Consider the following 24,943-nt stretch of genomic DNA (forward strand, 5'->3'; position numbering starts at 1 on the left):
GCTCATGGTGCTCTCTGGATGTAGGTGAACTACAACTCCCCCTAATCAAGGTGATTTTTCTGCTGGTTGTGTGGGTTCTGTGTGTCGAGTTAGGACCAGGTCCATATTTGGTGGGGTTCAGAGTGCTCTTTGATTGCAGGTGAACTTTAAATTCCAGTATCTACAACTCTCAAATGTCAAGGGCAATTCTCCTCAAAACCAACCAGTATTCAAATTTGGGCATATCGGGTATACGTGCCTAGTTTGGTCCAGATCCATTCTTCTTTGGGGTTTCCCAGTGCTCTCTGGATGTGAGTTACAACCCCTATAAATCAAGGTCAGTTCCCCCCAAACCTCTCGAGTATTTTTCGTGGGTCATGGGGCTTGTGTGTGCCAAATTTGATCCAGGTCCATTACTGGTGGGGCTCACTCTGCTCAGTCTTGACGCATGGCAAACTACAACTTCCATCATTTTGAGTCAGTCCCCCAAACCCTTCTAGTATGTTCAGTTGCTGATAAATTCTGCTCTGTTTGCTGTGCACCATAGAAAAGAGTAGGAAAGGGTTATGGGAGAGGCAGCGGGCGGGGTCAGGCAAACTCCACACCAATGGAGAGACTCAGGCCCCTTCCACACAGCTGAATAAAATCCCACATTATCTGCTTTGACTGGAATATATGGCACTGTGGACAGAGGGCCCTTCCACACAGCCATATAACCCAGAATATCAAGGCAGAAAATCCCACATTTTCCGCTCTGTACTGGAAACATATGTAGATATTGTGCCATTTTCCGCCTTGATATTCTGGTGTAAAGTGCTAAGAAAGAATGTCTAAGGTTCTTTCAGGCAGGGGGGGGGGAATCTTTTTATCCCACCACTGCCACCAATTTGTAAGGAATTTATAATATCGACTGAGGTTCTTTCAGGCAGGGGGGAATCATTTTTATCCCACCGCTGCCACCAATTGTAAAGAATTTATAACGACTGCCACCAATTTGTTAAGGACTATGAACGACTAACACCAATTTGGAAAGATACAAATCACCAAATACTCAGGGAGGAGACCTTTTACTTTAAAGGATAGCGTAACTTGGTTTAGAATATATGCGACAGAGGCTTAGATGTTGGAAGAACAATAACAAGTTTATTCAGGCACAGAGCTTAGTGGTTATAATGTTCTCACTTTAGATGGTATTCTTATTAACAGTTACAATATTAGAATGAGATGAATCAACTCTCTAAAGTATCACTTCTTTTACTTAAAGTAGTTAAAACTTCTTCCTCTGCCACTGTTACTTCAGTGGATCTCTGTGAGTCCAGCTGGGATTGGTTCCCAAAGTCTGAAACTTGGACTATCCAGTGACTTTAAACCACAGTCACCCCTGTGATATACTATCACAGATTCTCTGTGCCTTTCCAGGACACAGACTACACTAAATAAGTCACCAAACTTATTCAAAACCGACTCAAAATGAACAATTGGGTCTCCTTGATCCCATCAACCTGGAATCAATCTTCCCTGTGCCTCATCACAGCACAGACTGATTTTCTTTTTTAAACTCTGCACTTCTCCCACTAAACGGCAGTTGGCTCCGCCTACTTCTCCATGGCAACCAGCCTCTGAGTGCTGAGATGCAATAACTGTAATACTTACCCTTTTAAAACATAAACACACAATTAAACATAACATTTGTAAACCAAAATTCGTACTTCATTGCATCTGGGTTATATGGCTGTGTGGAAGCATCCATAGATAATATAAATATCTATCTATATACACATAATAAAAGTGAAAATATGTATGTGTGTATGTGGCTGGGGTGTCCACTTACACAGACAGGCTCCCACTTCCACAAATAGATATAGCTTCCAATGGCCTTCCCTCCAATGACATTGCAGGTTATAGCAAGCGCTGTGAACATGTACAAGAGCCTGCCAATGTTCTCCACAAACACCATTCTGCCCATCACCCAAGTGAAGGCTTTCATATGGAGACAGTTTCATCCTAGATTTTATGTGTTTCCTCCACTACAGACATCCCAGTGTTTCTTAGGGCCCTTCCACACAGCCATATAGCCCAGAATACCAAGGTAGAAAGTCCCACGATATCTGCTTTGAACTGGGTTATCTGGGTCCACACTGCCATATAACCCAGTTCAAAGCAGAAAATGTGGGCTTTTATTCAGCTGCATGGAAGGGGCCATAGAAGACATTAAATATGCCAAGTAGTTGAGGACATTCTATTCCCTTTTAAAAGCACACACTTTGAGGACAGCCAAAATCCAAGACGTCAGGTTACTCATAGCAAAGTGTTCCCAGAACTCACAGAAATATGTGTTGAGGTAAACACACCTTTTTAAACAGACACACCTTGTTTTATAGGATGACTTGGCGCCTATCAACCATGCAAAATTGATGCGTAAGAGTTGAGGGAAGCATTCTCTCCTGATGTTTCACCCACATCTATGGCAGGTATCCTCAGAGGTTGTGAGGGGTTTATATATCTGTGGAAGGTCCAGGGTGGGAGAAAGGACTCTTGTCTGTTTGAGGCAAGTTTGAATGTTGTGATTGGCCACTTTGATTAGCATTGAATAGCCTTTCATTTTCAAAGCGTGGCCAGTTTGCAATATTCACACTTGCCTCAAGACAAGAGTTTTTTCTCCAACCCTGGACTTTCCACAGATATATAAAACCCACTTGACTAGTTTCCAACAGACCTCACAACCTCTGTGGATGCCTGCCATAGATGTGGGTGAAACATCAGGAGAGAATGCTTCTGGAACATGGCCATACAGCCTGGAAAACTCACAGCAACCCTGTGATTCCGGCCATGAAAGCCTTTGACAACAAATAATCCACTCTTTGGTTTGTAATCCAGTGTCTTTATTGACTACCAGCCATTGAACAGTTGTTGAAGGACAAACATGCAGAGCCTTCATTGGTGAGAGGTCACTGGCACAAGGAGGCTAGTATTTGGACTCTGTGCAGCCAAGGTGTAATCCAGACTTCAAAATAGCAACTGAATGTCTACATTGATAGAAGAAAGAGAAATTAAATCAGACCAAAAACAAAACCCAGAAGGCTGGCATTTGTTTTCTAGTATCTTGTTTTACAAAAAGAGAATATGCACCCATCTAAGCTCTCTTCTTGTGCAAACCTAGGGCAAGGAGATGTGGTCACCATGTGCAACTCCTCCACTAGCTTCTGTTCAACATGATAAAATTGAGACTTGTTGCAATCTCTCCTCTTAGGAAATGGAAGCCACAGACGACACCAAATCAGGAGGAACAGCTAATGCCCCAAATTATAGGAATCAGAATCCAAAATAACCTTTGCAGATTAGAGAGTGGGCCAAAATGAACAAAATAAATTTCAAAAGGGAGAAATTAACAGTACTATACTTGGGTGATAGAAATGAAATGCGCAGGAATAGTATGGGTGACACCTGGCTTGAAAACAGTCCACGTGAAAGGGATCTAGGAGTCTTTGAAGATCACAGACCTCACTTGCCTAGTTTCCAACAGATCTCACACCTCTGAGGATGCCTGCTATAGATGTGGGCGAAACGTCAGGAGAGAATGCTTCTGGAACATGGCCATGCAGACCGGAAAACTCACAACAACCAACTGGATTATTTTTTTGTAGATGGAACTATTTCAACATATTACTTAAAACTAAACTCTAGGCTGGGAAATTGGTGTGTTATGTTTCCAGGGTTTGTTCACCTATGTTGCTTCTTCTAAATCGATGTCTATGCCAGATGGTGATAACATTGAATACAACTAATGGTAGACTCTCATCCATGGAAACTTTATGTTGTAACACACACACACACACACACACACACACACACAATGAGCAATAAAAGCTGTGCCTTACAATAGTAGTTTATAAAAAAAGCAAGGGGAAGTATAAACCCAATTTACTTGTTTCAATGTCTTGTTCCTCTGGAACGCACAGCTGTCCAAGTCAGGGTGTGTCCTTTTGGTGCACACAGTCCGGCCAATATCAACATTAACTGTGTATTTCAAGCCTCTGACTACCTAGAGAAAGCATTTTTCATATTACTGAACAGCACACAATGAGGTCAAATTGGCAAGAGGGACCCATAAAGCCAGACACAGGTCACAGTTTCTTCCGATTGCTTGGTGTTTACCATATTATGCTTACAATGTGTATATTCTTTCGCCTGTTATTTCTCTTCCAATGTGTAAGACCATTTCCCTACTAACAGTGATATTACTTATACTATTCCCTTTGAGAGCTACAACGGCACAACACTGTTGCTTTTTTGAGATCAGACCGATATTGTCATTAGGCTAAAATAAAAAATAGAGATGCTTTCAGGTTTAATACCTTGGGAAAATGGTGCTATAGCCTTTTGGGAAATGGAAATCTCCATAACCTTTTGGAGAATAATGATACAGTAGAGTCTCACTTATCCAAGCTAAACGGGCCGGCAGAAGCTTGGATAAGCGAATAACTTGGATAATAAGGAGGGATTAAGGAAAAGCCTATTAAACATCAAATTAGGTTATGATTTTACAAATTAAGCACCAAAACATCCTGTTATACAACAAATTGGACAGAAAAGGTAGTTCAATACGCAGTAATGTTATGATGTAATTACTCTATTTACGAATTTAGCACCAAAATATCATGATATATTGAAAACATTGACTACAAAAATGGCTTGGATTATCCAGAGGCTTGGATAAGCGAGGCTGGGATTAGTGAGACTCTACTGTATTTGGAAAGGATCTTAGAAATCATAACCTTTTGAAAAATGATGCCATAAGCTATTAGGAAATGGAAATCTCCATAAGCTTTTAGAAAATGTCATTCACTACCATTTTGGGAAAATCAGAAATCTCCCCGAGAAGAGTTAAAAACTCACTTGAGTCACCCTTCTCCTTAGTAAATATCCACTAGTATTCACGCAAGGCAATTAGGTTTATCATCTGTTAAACAGATATACCTAGAAATCTCTTTGAACTGTTAGGGACGAAGATATGCCAGTGCACAAAAGACATATATATAGAGGAGTTTCAGAAGTGTTCTTTTCAGTTGCCCAGAAAACATTTACTCTCTCTTAAAACATCTAGGTTTAAATCAAGCTCTCAGGAGACAAAATAAGTAGACTTCTTTAAAAGTAACATAGTTGGTTTACTCACAAACTTAATGTGTTCAGCATACAGGAACTTTGCATATCAATCCAGTTACAGATAGGATTTGAAGTAGTTTCCTTGTGCAGATAACACAGGACATATTTCTTATAATCTTAGCAGTCCAAAGTATCTCTCTGTTCTGAGGGTCTAATGAGTCTCTGTTCTCTAAAGCACTCAGTTTCTATTGACTTCTAAAAGCATACTGTTTCTACTGACTGCTGTAAAGCATACTGTTTCTTGTGTCTAAACTGTAATGTTTCTAAAATACAGTCTGAGTCCTGAACAATCCCAGATCTGATCACATGGTCTGCAGCCCTTCCCGCAACATAGAGTTAAGGAAAACTGCGTACCAATACACACATATACAATATAGTAAGCAATCTAAATTATATACATACAATAAACTAGTGGAGGCTTGAAGAAAGTTGCTATTTCCAACATAATGTTTTTGGATTATTCATAGATTTGATTGAAATGTTTTCTCTAGATCTCCTCGTGGCACTATGGTTAATTTCCATTGGAAGCTGATCAGAGTTACACTAGAGCAGTGGTTCTCAACCTGTGCTCCTCCAGGTGTTTTGGACTTCAGCTCCCAGAACTCCCAGCCAGCTTACCATCTGTTAGGAATTGTGGGAGCTGGTTGAGAACTATATTGTATTTGGACCTTCCCAGTCCTTGCCAGCCCAATGACCATCGTTTGACTACACAACCAACCCACACTGCTTTGTGAACTCCAGTTGGCTGTTGTAAATTAATGTGGATGTTTGTTTAGATTTTATGCTATTATATAATTTCGTTTGACTACATGTAGTTTAACGTATTGATGTTAGGTTTAATTTACTGATGTTAGGCTTTAATTTGATGTTAAGTTTTAATGTTATTTTCATATTTTCAGATTTTATGTCAGTATTTGTTTGTTTTACAGAGGCATTGAATGTTTGCCATTGTATGTTGGAATCCGCCCGGTGTCCCCTTGGGGAGATAGGGAGGAATACAAATAAAGTTTTATTATTTTATTATGACACAGCAAACAAGATAGATATGCTGGATTTCGTATCACAAAATCACAAGTCGAACACTTCCCAAATGTCTAGGACTGTGTGATGTATTTTTGGATCATGTGTGCAGATCCCAGTAGGGTGGCCTTTTGCAGTTGGCAGATCGTAACTTTGTCAATGTCTATTGTTTCCAAATGCCGGCTGAGATCTTTTGGCACAGCACCCAATGTGCCAATCACCACCGGGACCACCTGTACTGGTTTCTGCCAGAGTCTTTGAAGTTCAATCTGAATTATTATTATTATTATTATTATTATTATTATTATTATTATTATTATAAGTCCAAAACATCATGAGGAGCACAGTTTGAGAAACTTTGCACGAGAGAAACTAGAGAGAATACTTCTAGGGATCCCTAGGTCTTCCAGTGCAATTCTATGGCCAGATTCTAGCAGACGTTGACTACAAACTTATGCTACCTTGAGATTTCTAGAAAGGTATTCGATCAATTTTTTAAAATGTGTTTTTAAATTCACTTTTTTATTATGGTTGTGTTACATGTTTTGTACTGGTAATTGAATGTTTTACCTATGTTGGAAACCATCCTGAGTCCCTTCGGGGAGATAGAGCGGTATATAAATAAAGTTTATATACAGTATGTGTGTGTGTGTGTGTGTGTGTGTGTGTGTGTGTGTGTATACGCATTCCTTTACGCATTAATGCCCTTGCCTCAGGCTATTAATACGGTAGAATCTGTAATGGCTATAAGTGCTTGTAGTTGTCACTGTCTGTCCTCTTTCTGTATACAGTGCGTGCCAGTCCACAAAACACAAGTGATATCTAAAGTTGTTTCCACTGCCATCTATTGTCTGCCTCAAGTCAGATACTATGAAGCTCTGGGCCACATTCCTGGTTTTCTATTCATATGGGTGAGAGAAGTAGAAACGTACAGTTCCCTTTCGCATGAGTTTATTTAATGTCAACACAGTTGCAATAGCAGGTGAATCAGTGTAAACAGTAACTCACGTTGCTACCCGCTCGGTTTATACTGGTAATACTGTTAGGATTTTCTGGGTTATGTTAGGGTTAGATAAAGGTTTCTCTCTGACATTAAGTCTAGTCGTATCCGACCGAGGGTTGGTGCTCATCTCCATTTCTAATAGCTGGCGTTGTCTGTAGACACCGCCAAGGTCATGTGGCTGGCATGACTGCATGGAGAGCTGTTACCTTCCTGCTGGAGTGGTACCTATTAATTTACTCACATTTGCATGATTTTGAACTGCTAAGTTGGCAGAAGTTGGGGCTAACAGCCAGAGCTCACCCTGCTACCTGGATTTGAACCGCCAACCTTTCAGTCAGCAAGTTCAGCAGCTCAGTGGTTTAACCCGCTGTGCCACCTATGTTCCTCTGTGTTAGGGGAAACTACCCAAAAAACACAGCAGAGCATCCAAAATATGAAAAAACAGGATACTTATAGTTGAGCATTCAGCTCACAGCAAGCAGAGCATGAAGTGCCATGTGGCTGCAAAGAATTTAGGACTTAGAAAGCAAATATGCAGAGTTCTGTCTTTAAAATCACAAAAGGTTTATTTATAAAATAAGAATAACTACATTTCTTAATAGTAAATAACTGGGTTCTAGCTACTTTATAACTATCTCTTCTAAGGTTCAAAGAGGGAAAAATCTCCAAGCACTATATCTGTCCATACACACAAACAGAGAGAGATCTCGATACCCACATCGCACACGCAGATGTGAAAGTAGAAGTCAAAGACAAAAAGATATACATCTGCAAAGTATCCATTCTACACAACCAATCAGAATGAGAGCAGAGACAGAGAGGAGAGAAGAATCAGATACATTCCAACTGTCATTCAGAAGACGGAGAGAAGGGATTTCCCTCAGCCTATTCTGTTGTGAATTGTGGATGGTAATAAATGGAAGCTTTACGTCTACTTCTGAACCTAAAGTCACCCAGCAGTGTAATAATGTGCCACACAGGCTTGTGAAAGAAATAACAGGAACTTTACTTAACTTCAAGAGATCAATCAAAGCAATAGTAGTCTCTCGGATTGTTCACAGAGAACATAGGGAATAAACAGTCCTTTTAAATAGTCTTAAATATGCCTCAATGCCTTAGAAATGACAAGGCTTTAGAGAGTCGGCAGCCATCTTCTCTTCTTGCTGTTTCTTTCACTCGCTAAGGTAAAAGCTGCACAAACCGGTTCCCTCAGCATGATGGCAGAGAAAGTAGCCAATCAGATTGCCAGCTCTTCACAAGCTCAGCCAATCAGCTGTTTACACATATTCTTCCAGTTAACCCATTACATCATGGTGTCTTTTACAAACACTAACATATTCTAAACTAACTAACTACTCATTGAGGACTGCAGACTTGAGCGGTGTGGGGTTGAATTCCAACAAATACAACCCAATAACACATGAGTTGTCTTACACAAATACAGTCAACCCTTCACATTTACTGTGGTTAAGTATGCAACACTCCCACAAAAGTGGGGAAACCGCAAATAGGAATCCTTAAGTCCTACAACCTCACTCTATGATGGACTTCTGTCAGAGGTTAACCGTATAATTGTACTGGAAGACCTACAAATGCCTAGAAAAGTATTATCTCTAGAAATCTTTAGGTCTTTCAGTGTGATTCTCTGGTCAGCTTCAGGCAGAAGTTGACCAGAGAATCAGACTTGAGGACCTAGAGATCCCTAGAGATAACATATTGATCAAATCTGCAAATAATTACCAGGCTGGGCTTTAGCACAGCTGGTAAAATCACCAGTAGTAAGAAGATCTACAACCGAAAGGTGGCCAGTTCAAAGCAAGGTCGGGGTGAACACCTGACTGTCAAGCCGTGCTCACTGCTTAACTAAGCAGTTTGAAAACAGCTGAGATGTAAGTGGAGATATTAGGTACTGCTAATTTAGTGGGGGAGATATTTTACGACACCATAAAATGCCAGTGACCAAATGGAAGGAGGAAGTCCTGATGGCTCTTCACCATAGAGAATGGAGCAACAGCACCCCCTGTGGCTGAATCTGAGCACAACCTCCAAGGCACCGAAGCTGGACTTCAAATACAGCATACCTCCTTTCTGCCTGTTCTGTTCTGTCTGTCCAAACAGCATTGAATGTTTGCCGTGTATGTGTATTGTGATCCTCCCTGAGTCCTCTTGGGGAGATAGGGCGGAATATAAATAAAGTCTTATTACTACATAAATAGTTATAATTAAACCTGCAAAAGTTAAACCTGCAAATGTGGAGGGCTGACTTTTATTGTTGCAAGGAGAGGCCAACTTGTGTGCTTATTTTGTTTGTTACCAAAACAATTCGACAAGTCTTACCTGCAGTGTGGCTTTGCTAATGCAGGATTCTCTGAAGAGAAAGATGTCATTGGAGAGGTTGTTGTATCTGTAAACTCCAAACCTAGCTGCGTGCTGAACTCCTGGGTCATCGGTCTTGACATTGATAGGAAATCCAGGTTTAATGGTTGAATTGGGCAACCATCTATCTGTGCCTATTAAAAACAATTGGGAAAGGAACAGTTCTTTAGAAATAGGTCTATGAGAAAACGTGTTTCTTCACAAGATTCATTTCCTCAGTTATTCGTATCCATGAAGCCCCATGGAAGCAAAGAAGCCCAAGATATCCATAGACCGTACACCTTTACATGTATTAGGTATGAGAAATATATTGTGTGTATTCCTTGTCACATTTCTAGAAACACTTGGCTGGTCAGGGCTTGGGACAGAAAGCTAAATTATACATCATATGACAAAATGCACCTTTATTTATTTATTTATTTATTTATTTTATTTACAGTATTTATATTCCACCCTTCTCACCCCAAAGGGGACTCAGGGTGCATCACATTACACATATAAGACAAACATTCAATGCCTTAACATAGAACAAAGACAAGACAAACGCGGGGCTCCGAGTTGGCCTCGAACTCATGACCTCTTGGTCAGAGTGATTTGTTGCAGCTGGTTGCTCAACAGCCTGCGCCACAGCCCGGCCCTTTGCATTTAATATGTGCGGATAGGTTTTTCCTGGGGGATTTTCTTCCATGTCAAGAAGCAGTTTTAAGGGTGGGACCTTTAATCTTTGTGCTTGTACATAGACAGAAGGATTCAATTTCTTTTGTGTACCATGTGCTGTCCTGAAAACTAGCAGCATTTTCAGTTGATGGGTTGATTGTGCGTGTGTCTTAACCTGCATGTTAGGACAGGACTTGGCTTACAGTTCTGTATTAGATGGAAACAACAATATATCTCCTTTTCTGGAGACACCTCTGTTTTGGCAATGAGTAAGTGGCTATGATAGAGACTGACGTTGTCATTCTCTTACATTATACTCTTTCCTAGTCATGCCTAGAAATCTTTGGTGGTCTCCCATCAAAGTGCTAGCTGGAATGTATTTGGTTTCTATAATCAGAAAAGATTGGGTGTGTTCAGACGGCATGCTCCAATCATATATACCAGGGGTTTTTAAACTGCGGCCTGTGGGCAGGATCTGGCCTGCCAAGGTCATTTCCTGGGCACACAAAAGTCTGGGTGACTTGGAGGGCACTGAACAGACTGTGCTCTGGGATGCACAAGATGGAGAATTAATCTTAAAAAATTGGGCTATAAAGTGGAGTCCACGACATGCGTGTGTGGAGAAGAGCAAACCACAGACCACTTACTACAATGCAGCCAGAGCCCTGCCACATGCACAGTGGAGGACCTTCTTACAGTAACACCAGAGGCACTCCAAGGGGCCAGCTTCCAGTCAAAGGAAATTGAGCATAATACCAAGTTTTTAACTTTGTGTGTGTGTTTTTTTTAAAAAAAAAAAACATAACTGTACCCTCAATTCGCTTTTGAAATGATAAATAAAGATACTTAGTGAATTTGGAATGGAGGGAATACAGGTAGTATTCAAACCTGATGCCACAAAGCAGCAGTTTCTCCTTTCACAATTAAAACTTCTTCTGTGGTTGAATGTTGCTCTACTATTGGCAATTGACTCACTGGACAGTGTAGTGTTGAAACTGGAAATGTGTTCGGCATGAGCATGACATTTGCTCATTCTGAACACAATGGTGAGGCATTTCATCAACAGATCAGATTCCAAAAAACACTATATGTCTTAGGCAAGCACCCTGGTGCCTGTAGAGCTCTAGTTTATGCACTTGTGTAATTGGAAAGCAAACGGACAGATAAATTACTGCTAAGAAGGGTGCAGTGGCTGTCTTGTTGGGCACTGATATAGAATATGCCTGCATTCCCTTTCATTCAATAACTCAAAGACTGATTAAAGCCAGAGAATTCAGAAATCAGAGAAGTGTATAAGTACACATATATGAGAAATCCAAGCTGGAGAAATGGATGTATATGTCCGAACAGCCCAAAGATGCCTATAACCAAACCTAAATAGGTCTTGCTTCCTTGTGTTTTCATATTTGGTTCTAAATCTTTCTAGTGACCTATAAATATATAAAGCACTGTGTTAATTCAAGTGCCTCACAATTCTAGGAGCAGCAAAAATAGTAAAGCAGGGGTTCTCAACCTTCCTAATGCTGCAACCCCTTAATACAGTTCCTCATGTTGTGGTGACTCCCAACCATAAAATTATTTTCATTGCTACTTCATAACTGTCATTTTGCTACTGTTAGGAATACGTAATGTAAGTATCTGATATGCAACATGTATTTTCATTCACTGGACCAAATTTGGCAGAAATACCCAATACTGGTGGGATTGGGGGGGGGGGGGGGATTGATTTTGTCATTTGGGAGTTGTAGTTACTAGGAATTATAGTTCACCTACAATCAAAGATCATTCTGAACTTCACCAATGATGGAATTGAAACAAACTTGGCACACAGAACTCCCATGACCAACAGGAAATACTGGAAGGGTTTGGTGGGCATTGACCCTGAGTTTTGGAGTTGTAGTTCACTTACATCCAGAGAGTACGGTGGACTCAAACAATGATGGAGCTCGACCAAACTTGGCACGAATACTCTATAGGCCCAAATGTGAACACTGGTGGAGTTTGGGGAAAATAGACCTTGACATTTGAGAGTTGTAGTTGCTGGGATTTATAGTTCACCAACAATCAAGGAGCCCCTTGAACCCCACCAACGATAGAATTAGGCAAATTGGGATTTTGGTGGGAGGATTTGCCGTCTGTTTCCAAAAAGGAAAAGAAGGAGAGGTGGAGAGATCTTCAGCCTTTTCTAACAAAGGGGTTCCTAAGACCATCAGAAATGCGTCCCATCTGACACCCCCTTGTGACCCCCCCCAGGGTCTCGACCCCCAGATTGTGAAATGCTGTAGCAAAGCTTTCAATAAGTACTGATGGGAAAATAGACACTCCACGTGTAATAGCAGGGAGCTGTATATCCATTAGTTACTCCAAAAACAAAATGCTTCCATGCAACTGTGGTTGTGTGTTGGAGCCACTTTCTGTACCACACTGTAGAATCTATACAAATCTTTGTCATAACAGCTCCTGTGATGTCGAAGCACTCACACTCTCCCATGGCTTCTTCAAGTTTTTAAATCCCATTCTCGAAATGGTAGCATAGCCCTTGGTGGGATGCCAAGCTTCCTAATCATGGACAGGCATCTCCGTAAAAGCATTATTAACATGTATTGCAGCATGTAAAAGTTACTTTATTGATTCCAGCTCATAGAATCCCCGGTGAGTGACTGGGAAGTTCTAGGCACTGTAGCAGAGAAAGAAAGAAAGAAAGAAAGAAAGAAAGAAAGAAAGAAAGAAAGAAAGAAAGAAAGAGAGAGAGAGAGAGAGAGAGAGAGAGAGAGAGAGAGAGAGAGAGAGAGAGAGAGAGAGAAAGAAAGAGAGAAAGGGAAAGGGAAAGGGAAAGGGAAAGGGAAAGGGAAAGGGAAAGGGAGGAAGGAAGGAAGGAAGGAAGGAAGGAAGGAAGGAAGGAAGAAAGAAAGAAAGAAAGAAAGAAAGAAAGAAAGAAAGAAAGAAAGAAAGAAAGAAAGAAAGAAAGAATTTTGCTAAGCTCTACATAACATCAGTATCTCGTCCACTTGGAAAAGTTAAAATTGTTTTGATGTGTTGTCGGAGGCTTTCACGGCCAAAATAACTGGGATGCTGTGAGTTTTCTGGGCTGTTCCAGAAGCCATGTTCCTCTGAGGATATCTGCCATAGATATGGGCGAAACATCAGGAGAGAATGCTTCTGGAACATGGCTATATAGCCGGGAAAACTCACAGCAACCCACTACAATGGTTTTATTTAAAGACTCCCTTTCAATTGTCTTGTCAAAAGCTTTCATGGCCGGAATCACAGGGTTGTTGTGTGTTTTCCCGGCTGTGTGGCCATGTTCCAGAAGCATTATCTCCTGATGTTTTGCCCACATCTATGGCCTGTATATACCTCACAGCCTCTGAGGATGCCTGCCATAAATGTGGGTGAAACATCAGGAGATAATGCTTCTGGAACATGGCCACACAGCCGGGAAAACACACAACACCCTTTGAATGCTTAAAACATACCAGTGCATCTTATTTTAATCCCTCTTAACTCCTTTCGCCGCTTTGAAGCGAAACCACAACGGAAAAAGTGAGGCTTATCTAGCAACAGGCAGCCTTTTTATCTTGTTTTCTGCACTCGCTTTTTTTTTCAACAATCATGACTGAATGGCGAGCAATTCCAGGCTTGCTATTATAGCATTAGGACAAGCTTGATAGACATATTATGTAGGCAAGGCTTTTCTCTGGGCAGTAATATGGTGGTGACAGTTTTTCTTGCTGAATAGAAGCAAAGGGAGAAAAAGAGTCAGGGAAACCAAGTGGATTCTTTAATGCTGACTTCAAATAATGCATCTGAAAGCTGCTAGTTAAATACACCGAGAAACTTTGTAGGACAGATTAAGGATTTCGAAAAAATTAACATCCACCCAAAGCCTAATATCATCCTGGATTTTAGAAGGATCAAAACATCAATGGTACCTATTTAGCTTATGCATGGAAATACTGTAAGAGAATATTAAAAGCATTTTCTCACTCTTACCAAATGCAGCATTTAGAAGCAGAACGCAGAGGATCATCAGAGTCCCCTTGAAGAGCATGGCTGCTACGTCATAACCCAGCTAATGGAGAGGCAAAGCTTGCTCAGCACCAGCCCGCACTTCTTGCACCCAAGAGAGGAAGTGGGGCTTCTTTCCTCTACATGCTCAAGGCCTCCCACTAGTCAGGAAGAGAGCAGATATGCTAATCTCATTGAAATGCTACTCAGCCCCTGATCCCAACCAGGCTGGGCTCCATTCTCATTTTCAGCTTGTCACAACTCCTTCAGATAAATTAATATTTCGTTCAATAGAATCATAGAATTTAAAGAGACCACAAAAGGCCATCTGTTGTGGTAATCTCTGAGCGGTTGGACTCAATTTAACCCTCTCTGGGGGAGATTCCACCAAAATGCAGCAGAGTAGCAAAAGCAAAAGCTTTCAAAAGCAACAGTTACTCACACGGGGTGAGCAAGAGAAGCCTTTGTCTATTTTGGATTGCAATGGACTGCAGAGTCTCAGTAAAAGTTCAAAAAATATTTATTCAGGTAAAAAGAACTCCATTGTAGATAGAAAGGCTTGGGAGCTGTCTAGTCTACTCTAGACTGGTTTCTAAGGAAAAATAAGAAAGGAAAAATAACAAACCTCTAAATAGTTACATCTTGCCAGGAGGGAACTATAGGCTGTGGAGGCGGGAGGCTGTCTGTGTGAGTGGACACCTCCGCCTCATACACACATACACATTTTTCACTTTGATAGATAGATAAATTGTTATTATCATTCATATTACCTGCAAAGAACTTGGGAACTTTCAAAACGTTAGGGTGAAACAATGCCTTAAAGTTGAGATGTATGAACATACACAACAGGAACAGAGGTTTATTCAGTTTGGCCATGTTGCCTACAAACTTATTTTTGCTCCGGCTTGTTCAAGTTACACTCTCTTCGCTTCAGATAAAGGCAAAGGCAACCCCTCTGAACAAATTTTGCTTCAAAAAAACCCACAATAGTGTTGCTTTAAGGTTGTCATAAGTCAGAAACAACTTGAGGGCAATGTGTTGTCGAAGACTTTCATGGCCGGGATCACAGGGTTGCTGTATGTCTTTCGGGCTGTGTGGCCATGTTCCAGAAGTATTCTCTCCTGACGTTTCGCCCACATCTATGGCAGGCATCCTCAGAGGTTGTGAGGTATGAATAAACTAGGCAAGGAAAGGAAAAAAATGTATCTGTGGAGAGTCCAGGGTGTGGCAAGAGTCCTTTGTCACTGGGAAGCCAACATTAATGTTTCAGTTAATCACCCTAATTAGCATTGGAAAGGTTTTGTCTCTTGCCTGAGGGGCATCCTTTGTTCAGTCATTAGCCGTCCTTGGGGCTCCTCTGCCCTCAGAGTGTTGGTTCCCATCTACTGTTTTGATTTTAGAGTTTTTTTTTAATACTGGTAGCCAGATTTTGTTCATTTTCATGGTTTCCTCTTTTCTGTTGGTGAAAGGAGGAGACCATGTTTCTTCTGGAACATGGCCACACAGCCCGAAAGACATACAACAAACTTGAGGGCACACAACAATATAGGCCCAGTTCTTGAAGGAAAAGAAGAAACTACTAGAATAAATTACCTCCATACCCAAAAGGTAAATCAATATATTACGGACAAGTCCAAACTCAGTAAGGAGAGGCACACTCCACGAGAGGGCACTCTTACTCCTTCCAAGCAACAGGAGTAGTCCTTGAATAAGATCTTTCTTGCAAGTCTAGGCAGAGAGCGACACTTATCTGAAGTGTATGAAAAAATAGCTAAAGCTTCATGAAACATTTATTTCAACTGAAATTATTGTAATCACAAGTTAGTCATGTGTGCCAGTTACTGTAAAGATTAGTACTTTCTCACAGGCACAGATCTTAATGCCCCAAAGAAGGCTGTACATTGTTTTGGCATTTGGTGATTGTAGCTTTGCCTGGTGCCTCTGAATCTGAACAGCTTTTCTTCCCTGGCATCTTGTTGGATGGGCCGGGCTGTGGCGCAGCTGGCTAGTAACCAGCTGCAATAAATCACTACTGACCGAGAGGTCATGAGTTCGAAGACCGGGTCGGGTTAAGCCCCCGACCATTAAATAGCCCGGCTTGCTGTTGACCTATGCAGCCCCGAAAGACAGTTGCACCTGTCAAGTAGGGAAATTTAGGTACGCTTTATGCGGGAGGCTAATTTAACTAATTTACAACATCATAAAACTGCCAGCAAAACACGAGGAAAGGAATGAGGAAGTACAGCCACTAGTGGATGGTGAAGCAACAGCTCCCCCTGTGGCCAGAATCGTGAAGCTGGAAAAAAAATGTTAAATGCCTCTGTGTTTGTCAATACTGTATGTTGTTTGTCTGTTGGCATTGAATGTTTGCCATATATGTGTTCATTGTAATCTGGCCTGAGTCCCCTTGTTCCTGACATGAAAAAAAAAATTTTTTCATGTCAGGAACAATTTGAGAAATTGCATATCGCTGCTGGTGTGAAAGAATTTGCTGTCTACAAGGACATTGCCCAGGGGATGCCCACATGTTTGATGTTTTTACCATCTTTGTGGGAGACGTTTCTCATATCCCCACATGAAGCTGGAGCTGACAGAGGGAGCTCATCCACGCTCTCCCCAGGTTGGATTCGAACCAGCAACCTTCAGGTCAGCAACCCAAGTTTCAAGTCAGCAGTCCTGCCGGCACAAGAGCTTAACCCATTGCGCCACCGGAGGCCCCTTAATAATATATTTGCAAATACAGTAGAGTCTCACTTATCCAAGACTCGCTTATCCAAGGTTCTGGATTATCCAATGCATTTTTTGTAGTCAATGTTTTCAATATATCGTGATATTTTGGTGCTAAATTCGTAAATACAGTAATTACAACATAACATTACTGCATATTGAACTACTTTTTCTGTCAAATTTGTTGTATAACATGATGTTTTGGTATTTAATTTGTAAAATCGTAACCTAATTTGATGTTTAATAGGCTTTTCCTTAATCCCTCCTTATTATCCAAGATATTTGCTTATCCAAGGTTCTTCCGGCCCATTTAACTTGGATAAGTGAGACTCTACTGTGATATTGACATTGTTCTTTTTAAGTGTTTTATTCTACTTTTTAAGGTGGTTGCATTGTATGATTCACAATTTATTTTACTTTTTAAACTGTTTCAGAGTCTTTTTAGAGAAAACTATTTCAGAATGGATACTGTTGGTAGCTGCCACATCACTGGAGCAGTTAATCCAATCTGGGTTTTAAATTAAGGAATTATCCAAAGTGTCGGACCTATTTTGGTCCAGTGTCTTGAATAATTCTTTTAAAATTCCAGCTAAAATACAGGACAGATTTACTACTGCACTGACGTGGCAACCATGAGCCATTTTCAGGGTATACTTCAATTACATTGACTGAGTATAATCGATGCACATAATAAAAATGAAAATATGTATGTACGTGTGTGTGTGGTTGGGATGTCCACTTACACAGACAAGCTCACATTTCCACAAATAGCTATAGCTCTCACTACTCAGGAGACACCAATGGCCCTCCCTCCAAGGACATTGCAGGTTATAGTGAGTGCCATGAACATATCCAAGAGCCCTGCCAATGTCTTCCACATACTGCCCACCACCCAAGTGAAGTCTTTCATATGGGAACAAATTCATCCTAGATTTTCTGTTTTTCCTCCACCACGGACATCCCAGTGTTTTATTCTCTCAATTGGTGTGGAATTTGCATGACCCCGCCCACTGTCTCTCTCATAACCCTTTCCTATTCTTTTCTATGCCACACAGCAAACAGAAGAATTGATCAGCAACTGAACATACTAGAAAGGTTTGGGGAGAATTCACTATGATTTGTAGGAGTTGTAGGTAATGGGATGTATAGTTCACCCGCAATCTAAAATCACTCTGAACTCCATAAACGATGGACCTGGAACTAACTTGGCACACAGAACCCACATGACCAACAAAAAATACTGGAGGTCTTTGGAGGGATTTATAGGAGTTGTCCACACTGCCATATAATCCAGTTCAACACCAATAATGTGAGCTTTTATACAGCTGTGTGGAAGGGACCATAGTGACAACTCAAGTATTTAGAAACCACTCCTGTTTTGTTTAAGGCGTTCCTTTTTATGTCCAAACTGACGGGTAATCAAGCATGTTGCTTTTCCATTAAAGAAAGCTGTATTAAAAGGTGTGGTGTTGCTATTCAGGATTGCAAATGCACACCAGTTGGCTGAAACAAATAGTTCTCCCATATAATCATCCATCAGCATTTTATGGCCACTGAGGTCAATCAGACCATATTAGGTTGTATCCACCTCCATTGCTATTAGGTGTCTCTCCGAATGATTGTTCTTTCTTTTGCAAACTTTGGGGTTTCGGCAAACTTGCTGATATCTTGTTCCTGTGCATGGGCAGGGTTACAAAGCCACATACAGAGATTTAATGTTGAAAACACAAAGATTTTGGGGAGGGAGGAAGGCGACAGTGACAACTCAAGTATTGTAAGGATGAAACTCATACTCCTAAATCCAAAACTTAGGGTAGAGAAAAGGAAGTCTGAACATTGGTATCAGTTCCCGGTACTAAATGCAGGGTGTTGCCATTGTTTATATGTGTGCCTTTCCCCCCTACTGTTCTAGCATTTGCTTTTTAGTACAACATCCAACCTTCTGAAGGATGGTCACCTAAAGCAAGACAGACTGCTTGATCCTGCCTGTGGAGCCTTTCCCCTGCCTGCAGCGGAGAAGAAATATTACTAAGTCAGTTTTGCAAACAGAAGCCACTCCTGCAGATATGAATCAAAATGGAATCCAGCTTCTCCACATGTAAGTAAATGCCAGAGGAGCAGTGATGTCAAAAAGAAAAACCCTGTCATAAAACACTTCTGCTGAAACTGGATATCAACTACCAGTGAAGCCAAACATTGTAGTAAAAGGGTAACCTTTGTGCAAATTCGGCCTGTTCGTCTTTACTGCTGAAATTACATTTCATTACCATGGAGTTTAAGTTTCATTTGCAAATCCATCTCTCCAACAGTTTGGATCCAGGAGTTTCAATACAATTGTCATTCCTTTATTAACTGCCTCTGAAGTCATAAAAACTTTGTTTCTGAGCTGTATTGTATACTATCTTGGGCACTTGGCAGTGCCTGGATTATTATTAGAAGAAGGCATTGTTTGTTTTGGGTTGTTAGGTAATATCACTGAAGTTTGGTCCAGATCCATAGTTGGTTGGCTTCAGTGCTGTCTGGATAAGGGTGAACCACAACTCCCAGATTCCCAGGGCAATCATCCCCAAACCCTGACAGTATTTGCAGTTGAACTATATATGTCTATCATGACAGAATAGTATTAAAAGGTCTGTATGCCAAGTTTAGTCCAGATCCGTTGTCAGCTGGGTTCAGGGCTCTCTGGATAAGAGTGAATTACAACTCCCAAACCAGGCCTGTATGCACAGTTGGCCATGTTGGATCTGTGTGCCAAGTTTGGTCCAGATCTGACGTCAGCTGGGTTCAGTGCTTTCTGGATGAAGGTGAACTATAACTCCCAACATCAAGGTCCATTCCCACTAATCCCTGTAGTATGTTCAGTTGGTCATGGGGCTTCTCTTTCCAAGTTTGGTCCCAGTCCATTGAGGGTGGGGATCACAGTATCAGCGAATGTACTGCATGTCCCATTACCCATGGCAAGTTTGGTCCAGATACACCATTGATTGGGTTAACAGTGCTCTCTGGATATAGGTGAAGTACAACTCTTGTAAATCATGGTGAATTCTCCCCAAACCTCTTGTTCAGTTGCTGATCAATTCCTCTGTTAACTGTATGCCATAGGAAAGGGTTAAGGTAGAGGCAGTGGGCGGGCTCATGCAAATTAAGGAACTCTGGGATGTTCATTCTGGAGGAAAAACAGAACATCTAGAAGGAAATTGTCTTCGCATGAAAACCTTCACTTGGGTGGGAGGAAGAATAGTATTCTTCCTCCCACCCAAGGCACTGGCAGGGTTTGGGCTACATGTTCATGGCACTCCCTATAACCTGCATGTCAGTGGAGGGAGGGCTATGGGTGTCTCCAGCTCAGTGGGAATTATAGCTGTTTGGGGAGGTGGTAAGCTGTTTGTATAAGCAGATACCTGCTTCACATACACATTTTCACTTTTATTATGTGTATAGATAGATAGATATATAGATAGATTGCCAACATATTACAGGTGTTCATATGCTGATGGCAAACACTCCTTGTTCTCATCCCAAAGATAAAACTGAATAACGTATTGCTGAGAGCACATTTATTTATTTACAGTATTTATATTCCACTCTTATCACCATGAAGGGGACTCAGGGCGGATCATAATGCACACATACATGGAAAACATTCAATGCCATTGTAAGGAGCTAATATCGACTGCCATTTGTAAAGGACTAAGAACGACTAAGGTTCTTTCAGGCAGGGGGGATCTTTTTTGTCCCGCCGCTGCCACCAATTTGGAAAGATGCAACCACCAAAGACTCAGAGAGGAGACCTTTTAATTTGCTTTTTTTCTTTCTTCTTCTTATTCACTTTAGATGGTAACGCAACTTGGTTTATAATATATGCGACAGAGGCTTAGATGTTGGAGGAACAATAACAAGTTTATTCAGGCACAGAGCTTAGTGGTTACAATTTTGTTTCTCACTTAGAGGCACTTTTATTAACAGTTACAATACTAGAATGAGGTGAGTCAAACTCCCTACAGTGTCACTTCTTTTACTTAAAGTAGTTAGAACTTCTTCCTCTGCTACTTTTAAACCTCAGTCACCCCAGTGATATACGATCACAGATTCTCTGTTCCTTACCAGGACACAGACTACATTAAATAAGTCACCAAACTTATTTTAATCCGACTCAAAATAAACAATTGAGTCTCCTTGATCCCCTCAACCTAGAATCAATCTTCCCTGTGCCTCATCAGAGCACAGACTGAATCTCTTTTTTTAAACTCTGCACTTCTTCAACAAAACGGCAGTTGGCTCTGCCTACTTCTCCATGGCAACCAGACTCTGAGTGCTGAGATGCAATAACTGTAATACTTACCCTTTTAAAACACAAACACGCAATTAAACATAACATCTGTAAACCAAAAATTTATATTTCATTACAGCCATTATTAGGCATACCACACATACAGACAGACAGTAGAGGTAATGTAACATTTTCCAACTTCCGGCTTCATGAGGTTATGCTTGATTCCGGCCACAGGGGGAGCTGCCACTTCATCCACTTGACACCGAGTCCTTTTGATCGTAGTACTTCCTCCTTGCTCTTCGCTCGCCGGCAGTTTTATGGTGTCGTAAATTAAATTAAATTAACTTTCCCGCATTAAGCGGTCCTTAAATTCTCTACTCACAGCTGCAGCTGTTTTTGAACTGCTTAGGTGGACAGTGAGTTAGGCTATTAAACAGTTGGGAGCTCAATCCAACGTGAGCTTCGAACTAATAACCTTTCTGTCAGCAGGGATCTATTGCTGCTGGCTATTAACCAGCTGCGCCACGGCCTGGCATTCTTGCCAGTTATCGCTTGTCTTCATTAATCCTGAAATAGGACAGTAAGACCAGAAAATAAACAACACTCAGAAAACAGGGGAATTTCAGGCATGGAACCATCAGGACCAGCTAATTCAACAAAGGATTCCCTCAGGCAGGAAGCAAGCAGGCTTTAAAGCTGCAAGGCCATTCAATGCTAATCAAGGTGGCCAATTGGAACATTCACACTTGCTTCAGACAGACAAGAGGTTTTTCTCCCACCCTGGACATTCCATATATAAACCCCACTTGACTAGTTTCCAACAGACCTCACGACTTCTGAGGATGCTTGCCATAGATGTGGGTGAAACGTCAGGAGAGAATGCTTCTGGAACATAGCCATACAGCTCGGAAAACTACAGCAACCTAATCCTGAAAGAGCTTGCTCTATAAACTGGTTTCTTATCCAGCATCTTGATATGTTCCATTTGCCTGCTTGATGCATAGAGACCAAGGGCCCTTCCACACAGCCATATAACCAAGAATATCAAGGCAGAAAATCCTACAATATCTGCTTTGAACTGGGTTATCTGAGTCCACACTGCCATAAAATCCAGTTCAAAGCAGAGAATGTGGGATTTTATTAAGCTGCATGGAAGGGGCCCTAAGAAAGGAGTTGAATTGGGGGAACAGTGTTGTACACATTTGCATTTTAAAAGTCCCCCTCTGCACTTGCCAAAGATACAAAAAGGATAAAATGGAGATTATAATATCCAGGGACAGATATCACAAATGGAGGCCTCTTTTACACTGCCATATAATCCAGATTATCAAAGAAGATAATCCACATTATCTGAACTGGATTATATGTGTCTACAATGCCAAATAACCCAGTTCAGAGCAGATAATCTGGATTTTATATGGCAGTGTAGAAGGGGCCTGAGCCTCTATTTAGAAGTAATTTGTGATTCCAGCTACAATTTGATGCTTATCAAGCACTATTTGTCACTGAGCTCAAAATAGTTTCCTTCTACGTAGTAGATATGTTTTGGAAGGTTTATTAAATCTGCGATATTGATAACAAAATGTCATTATTTTAATTACACTTTTTTCATTTGAAGTATTTTTATTGTTCCTTAGAGGAGATGCAAAAGTACTCTGGATGCACTGGTGAAATGCATCATACGTTTTAGAAACAACTGCCTGTCTCGTTTTTCAGTTTGTCTGTATTATTTAGATATAATTACGTATTGAAACAGCCCAACCTGAAGGCCAGCTAATTTCAGGGATCAACAGGAAGCCAGAACTGCTGGCGCAGCTGCTCTGCTGACAGAGATCAGCTGGTTCGAGAGCAAAAGAAAGAAAAAGCAGAAAAGGCCCAGAGCGAGGGAGGACGGCAGCTGTGTCAGATCCAGGCCTCTTCTGTACAGCTGTATAAAATCCAGATTATCTGCTTCGAATTGAATTGTATGAATCCACCCCACCCTAAGCCCCCAGTGGCGCAGCGGATTAAACCACTGAGCTGCTGAACTTGCTGTCCGAAAGGTCAGCAGTTCGAATGCGGGGAGTGGGGTGAGCTCCTGCTGTTAACCCCAGCTTCTGTGAACCTAGTAGTTTGAAAACATGCAAATGTGAGTAGATCAATAGGTACCGCTCTGGTGGGAAGGTAACGGTGCTCCATGGAGTCATGCTGGCCACATGACCTTGGAGGTGTCTACGGGTAACGCTGGCTCTTCAGCTTAAAATGGAGATAAGCACCTATCCCCAGAGTTGGACACGACTAGACTTAATGTCAGGGGAAAACTTTTACCTTTACCTTACCCTGCCATATAATCCAGTTCAAAGCAGACAATCTGGATTTTATACGGCGGTGTAGAGGGGGTCTGAGAACAGTCCCAGCTATACTGCTATATAATTTCGAATTGCCTTATATGACAGTATAGATGGGGCCACCGAGAAGGCATTTCCCCAAGTCTTCGGCTGGATCTACATTGCCATATTATCCATATTATCAAATCATATAGTTCCGATTGTCTGCTTTGAATTGGATTATAGGAGTCTACACTGCCATATAATCCAGTTCAAAGCAAATAATCTGGATTTTGTATGGCAGTGTAGATAGGACCTCATGGACTGAATGGATCTGTCAAAAGATAAGAAAACTCTGTCCAAATGCTAGCCTAGCCAATATACGAGGCTGGTAAAGAATACTGGGAGCTGTGGTTCAATAATACCTGGAGGATTGTGCTTTCCCCACCCGTGATCTACCAGATCCCAAGCTGTACGTATGGCCTTCAACAACTACAACTGTGAAAGTGGCAGGTCTGAGAGTAAGCATTTCCATACAGATTTTAAAGCATACACTGATTTATATAAGCCAGTGGTGTCCAACCTTTGGGCCTCCAGATGTTTTGGACTTTTGTTCGCACAGTTCCTAAAAGCTGGTAAACTGGCTAGGATTTCTGGGAGTTGAAGTCCAAAAAACACCTGGAGGCCCGAAGGTTGGTAACCACTGATATAAGCAGATATGATCTTTTAAATAGTCTGAATAGTCTGAACCAAAACCAGCACTTTGAATTTTGACTGGAAATGGACTAGGAACCAGTGAAGCTGTTTCAACTGGGGAGTCATATGATCCCTGAACCCAGTCTTGGATCAACAGCCTGGCTGGTAACATTTTGGACCCCCAGAAGATGCCAAACATATACTAAAGGCAGCTTCACACAGACTGTGTAACAGTGGCTACAGTTGTCCTAAATTGGTATTAGTGCAAAAGAAACCTGTATGACTTTGTGACAGCCTCAGTGTCTTTAAGGAAGCACTGAAAGACCCGTTGATGGAGCATATTGAAACTGGATTTTAACTTTCGTTGACTGTTTTGAATTTTATGTTCTTGTCTTATTATGTTTATTATTTTTATTATGTTCATGTTGTTGTATGGTCAATTGAATGTTTTGCTTTTATGTTGGGAACCACCCTGAGTCCTCCTGAGGAGATAGGGCGGTATATAAATACAATTTTATTATTATTATTATAGATTCTTAAAAGCACATGAACAAGCAAGTACAGTAGAGTCTCACTTATCCAACATAAACGGGCCGACAGAACGTTGGATAAGCTAATATGTTGGATAATAAGGAGAGATTAAGAAAAAGCCTATTAAACATCAAAATAGGTTATGATTTTACAAATTAAGCACCAAAACATCATGTTATACAACAAATTTGAAAGAAAAAGTAG

General features: G+C 41.1%; 1 protein-coding gene across 1 annotated transcript; it reads right to left on the reverse strand.

The window, feature by feature from the left end:
* Positions 1–1,100: 1,100 nt before the first annotated feature.
* On the reverse strand, positions 1,101–14,360 carry cst7 (cystatin F). The gene is made up of 4 exons (XM_062971717.1): positions 14,192–14,360; positions 9,503–9,675; positions 3,905–4,021; positions 1,101–3,005 (listed from the first exon to the last, which is right to left on the reverse strand). The coding sequence occupies exons 1-4, from the start codon at positions 14,247–14,249 to the stop codon at positions 2,928–2,930; spliced, it is 426 nt and encodes a 141-aa protein (XP_062827787.1). The 5' UTR covers positions 14,250–14,360; the 3' UTR covers positions 1,101–2,927.
* Between the last annotated feature and the right edge of the window lie 10,583 nt (positions 14,361–24,943).

This window comes from Anolis carolinensis, chromosome 2, assembly GCF_035594765.1.
Source record: "Anolis carolinensis isolate JA03-04 chromosome 2, rAnoCar3.1.pri, whole genome shotgun sequence".
Lineage (NCBI taxonomy): Eukaryota > Metazoa > Chordata > Lepidosauria > Squamata > Dactyloidae > Anolis > Anolis carolinensis.